The following is a 3487-nucleotide window of genomic DNA, read 5'->3' as shown; positions in this document are numbered from 1 at the left end:
TCCTCCCACCTCAGCCTCCCAAGTAGCTAGGACTATAGGCACATACCACCATGCCTGGCTAATTTTTGTATTTTTAGTATACAGGCCTTTGCCATATTTCCCTGGCTTGGTTTTGTTTTCTTTTTTTCTTTCTTTTTTTGTTTTTTTAGACAGAGTCTCACTCTGTCGCCCAGGCTGGGGTGCAGTGGTGCGATCTCGACTCACTGCAACCTCCGCCTTCCGGGTTCAAGTGATTCTCTACCTCAGCCTCCTGAGTAGCTGGGACTACAGGCACGCACCACCTTGCCTGGCTAGTTTTTTGTCTTTTTAGTAGAGGCGGGGTTTCACCATGCTGGCCAGGCTGGTCTTGAATTCCTGACCTCGTGATCCGCCTGCCTCAGCCTCCCATAGTGCTGGGATTATAGGCATGAGCCACTGCGCCTGGCCTGGTTTTGTTTTCTAATGCAATCTGTGAATGATATTTTTTAAAATTATATAACTTGGATGCAGAGTTGTATTATCTTGATGGACTGTGTAAATTGCATTTAAATACAATATTTTCTAAATTTCTAGCTGCTGTAAATATTTTAGTGTATTGGCTAATGATAACATATTCTGTGGTTAGTGATAATTGAAGCAACTTTTTAATACTCATGTTCAAGATTGATCAGTATTTTAGGATCTGCCTCATATTTGTTTATAATTAGGTTCATCTTTTTGGCGCTTCTTTGGGAGGCTTTTTGGCCCAGAAATTTGCTGAATACACTCACAAATCTCCTAGAGTCCATTCCCTAATCCTCTGCAATTCCTTCAGTGACACCTCTATCTTCAACCAAACTTGGACTGCAAACAGGTAAGAACAAAATTGTTATTTCTGTTCAGTGAAATTTTGAAAATGTTGGCTTTTGAGTGTTTGGTATATTAGGAAGGGAAGGCTTACATCTACTTCTATATTCTGCAACTTCCTTGGCGTTTTTTTTTTTTTTTTGATACAGAATCTTGCTCTGTCACCTAGCCTGAAGTGCAATGGTACAACCACAGCTCACTGCAGCCTTTATTTCCCAGGCTTAAGCGATCCTCCTACCTCAGCCTCACAAATAGCCGGAACTACAGGCAGGCATGCGTGGCACCACACCTGGTTAATTTCTGTATTTTTTTGTAGAGATGGGATTTTGCCATGTTGCCCCATGCTGGTCTCTAACTCCAGGGCTCAAGCGATCTGCCCACCTTGGCCTCCCAAAGTTCTGGGATTACAGGCATGAGTCACTGTGCCCAGCTGTTTCTTGACTTTTAAAATTAGAAACAATTACCTTTACAAAAGGAAAGAATTGAATGAACTCTAAATTCAGCTTTATTACCCTAAATTTTTAAATTTTGTTTAATATTCATTAATACATTTTTGCTGTTTCTATTCAGTACTTCTATATAACTAATACCATGTTCTGTTTATCCCACTTATTATTTTGTGTAAACAGTTCCGTGTATTGACTGACATAGTTTTATTAGGCATTTGACTTTTCCCAATTCTTCATCACATTCTACAGTAAATCTTTGTACAAATTACTGGGTTTTTTCCCTTACCGATTTTTTTTCCTTGAGATATGTTCTCCAAATGGAAAGACTAGAGCATTTGGTCTGTCAACAGATGTTCTGCACATCATGACCCTTGATATTAGTCTGTTCTTCCAAAAGATAGAAATGGTGGAAATGAGGCTGGGTGCAGTGGCTCACACCTGTAATCCCAGCACTTTGGGAGGCTGAGGTGGCTGGATCACCTGAGATTGGGAGTTTGAGACCAGCCTGACCAACATGGAGAAACCCCGTCTCTACTAAAAATACAAAATTAGCTGGGCATGGTGGTGCATGCCTGTAATCCTAGCTACTCGGGAGGCTGAGGCAGGAGAATCACTTGAACCCGGGCGGCAGAGGTTGCAGCGAGCCGAGATCACGCCATTGCACTCCAGCCTAGGCAACAGGAGCAAAACTCCATCTCAAAAAAAAAAAAAAAAAGACCAAAAAAAGAAATGGTGGAAATGCTTCAGGAGCAGCCAGGGGGGTACTTGTTTCCTAGGAGCCATCCTTTCATTGATTTTATCATTTTAAGTAATTGATGGTTATCTATGATGCCATACAGCTGGCCACAGGACTTTTTTTCAAAGGCTAGAGCCTCGCCTTGCTAGCAATGAAAGAAATCTACAAATAATAATAATATTTCTATCTCTACAAATAATAATAATAATAAATTAGCCAGACACCATGATACACAGCTGCAGTCCTAGCTAATCAGGAGGCTGAGGCAGGAGGATCGCTTGAGCCCAAGAGTTCGAGGCTGCAGTGAACCACAATCATGCCTCTGTACTCCAGGCTGGGTGACAGAGCAAGACCCTATTTCAAAAAAAAAGCCCAATGACTAAACACATCTATATGATCAGTGTTTTCAAATAATGTATAGGGAAGTATTGTTTTCACATCTACTTAAGATTGCACTCTGATATTTTTTAGTTTTTCTGATGTTACCTTAGTAGTTACTCAGTGTTCATGCAACAATTTCTTGTATACATTAGCTACTTTACAAATCCTTCCTGTCCAGATAATGCACTAAATAATGCTCATTATTTTTGGTGATTTTTATTGCTGTTCTAATTGTTAGACTGCCAAGACAGCCCCCATTCAGTTTGTGCTCTGGCACACGAGCTGCTTTTTGTCAAGTATCTGAGTGCTTACTGTGTGCCACACGCTGAGGATACAGGAGTGAGCAAAGCCAACAGGGTCTACCCCTTACAGAACGTACTTAGACCTCATCACCTTCAAAAGATAAGAAAGTGATGGGGCTGGGAGAGAACTTAGAGAGTTAACTGGAAGGTGACTCAGTGTTCCTTTTGAGGGAAGCTCAACTTCCAGCAAGGCTGTCCCAATGATAATAAGCATCAGAAGGTAGTTTGCACCTTATCTAAGTAATTTTCATCATAGGTTTAGAGAAATTAGTGTTTACCCTCCAAGATGGCTCTTAACAGTTGAAATTAATGGAATAAATATAAACTAAAGATCATATATAGAAATCCATAAAGATCTGACCAGTCACAGTGGCCCACACCTATAATCCCAGCACTTTGGGAGGCAGAGGTAAGAGCATTGCTTGAGTCCAGGAGTTCTAGACCAGCCTGGGCAACATAGCAAGACCCTGCCTCTACAGAAAAAAAATTTTTTTTGAGATGAGAGTCTCACTCTGTTGCCCAGGGTAGAGTGCAGTGGCACGATCTGACTGCAGCCTCCACCCCCCAGGTTCAAGTGATTCTCCTGCCTCAGCCTCCTGAGTAGCTGGGATTACAGGCACCTGGCTAAATTAGCCCCTGGCTAATTTTTGTAGTTTTAGTAAGAGACAGGGTTTCACCATCTTGGCCAGGCTGGTTTTGAACTCCTGACCTCGTGATCCACCCACCGTGGCCTCCCAAAGTGCTGGATTACAGGCATGAGCCACTGCACCTGGCTCAGTAAATTTTTTTTTTTT

General features: G+C 41.8%; 2 protein-coding genes across 2 annotated transcripts in view; one reads left to right on the top strand and one right to left on the bottom strand.

The window, feature by feature from the left end:
* Nucleotides 1–3487, top strand: part of SPG21 (spastic paraplegia 21 (autosomal recessive, Mast syndrome)) — a gene marked incomplete at its 5' end in the record, with an annotated part of 31947 nt that overhangs the window by 20393 nt on the left and 8067 nt on the right. Inside the window, one exon of the mRNA XM_011968069.1 lies at nucleotides 687–832. Coding sequence (XP_011823459.1) covers nucleotides 687–832 — 146 coding nt within the window. The remainder of the gene's footprint in view (nucleotides 1–686; nucleotides 833–3487) is intronic.
* The window catches only part of ANKDD1A (ankyrin repeat and death domain containing 1A), a 61884-nt gene continuing 60193 nt past the window's right edge, over nucleotides 1797–3487 (bottom strand). Inside the window, exon 16 of the mRNA XM_011968079.1 lies at nucleotides 1797–1948. The gene's annotated coding sequence lies outside the window, so the exon portion shown is untranslated. The remainder of the gene's footprint in view (nucleotides 1949–3487) is intronic.

This window comes from Mandrillus leucophaeus, unplaced genomic scaffold (genome assembly GCF_000951045.1).
Source record: "Mandrillus leucophaeus isolate KB7577 unplaced genomic scaffold, Mleu.le_1.0 Scaffold12, whole genome shotgun sequence".
In the NCBI taxonomy this organism is placed as follows: Eukaryota; Metazoa; Chordata; class Mammalia; order Primates; family Cercopithecidae; genus Mandrillus; species Mandrillus leucophaeus.
Note: the sequence above shows the minus strand (reverse complement) of the source record. Positions and strands in the feature narration are given on the sequence as shown.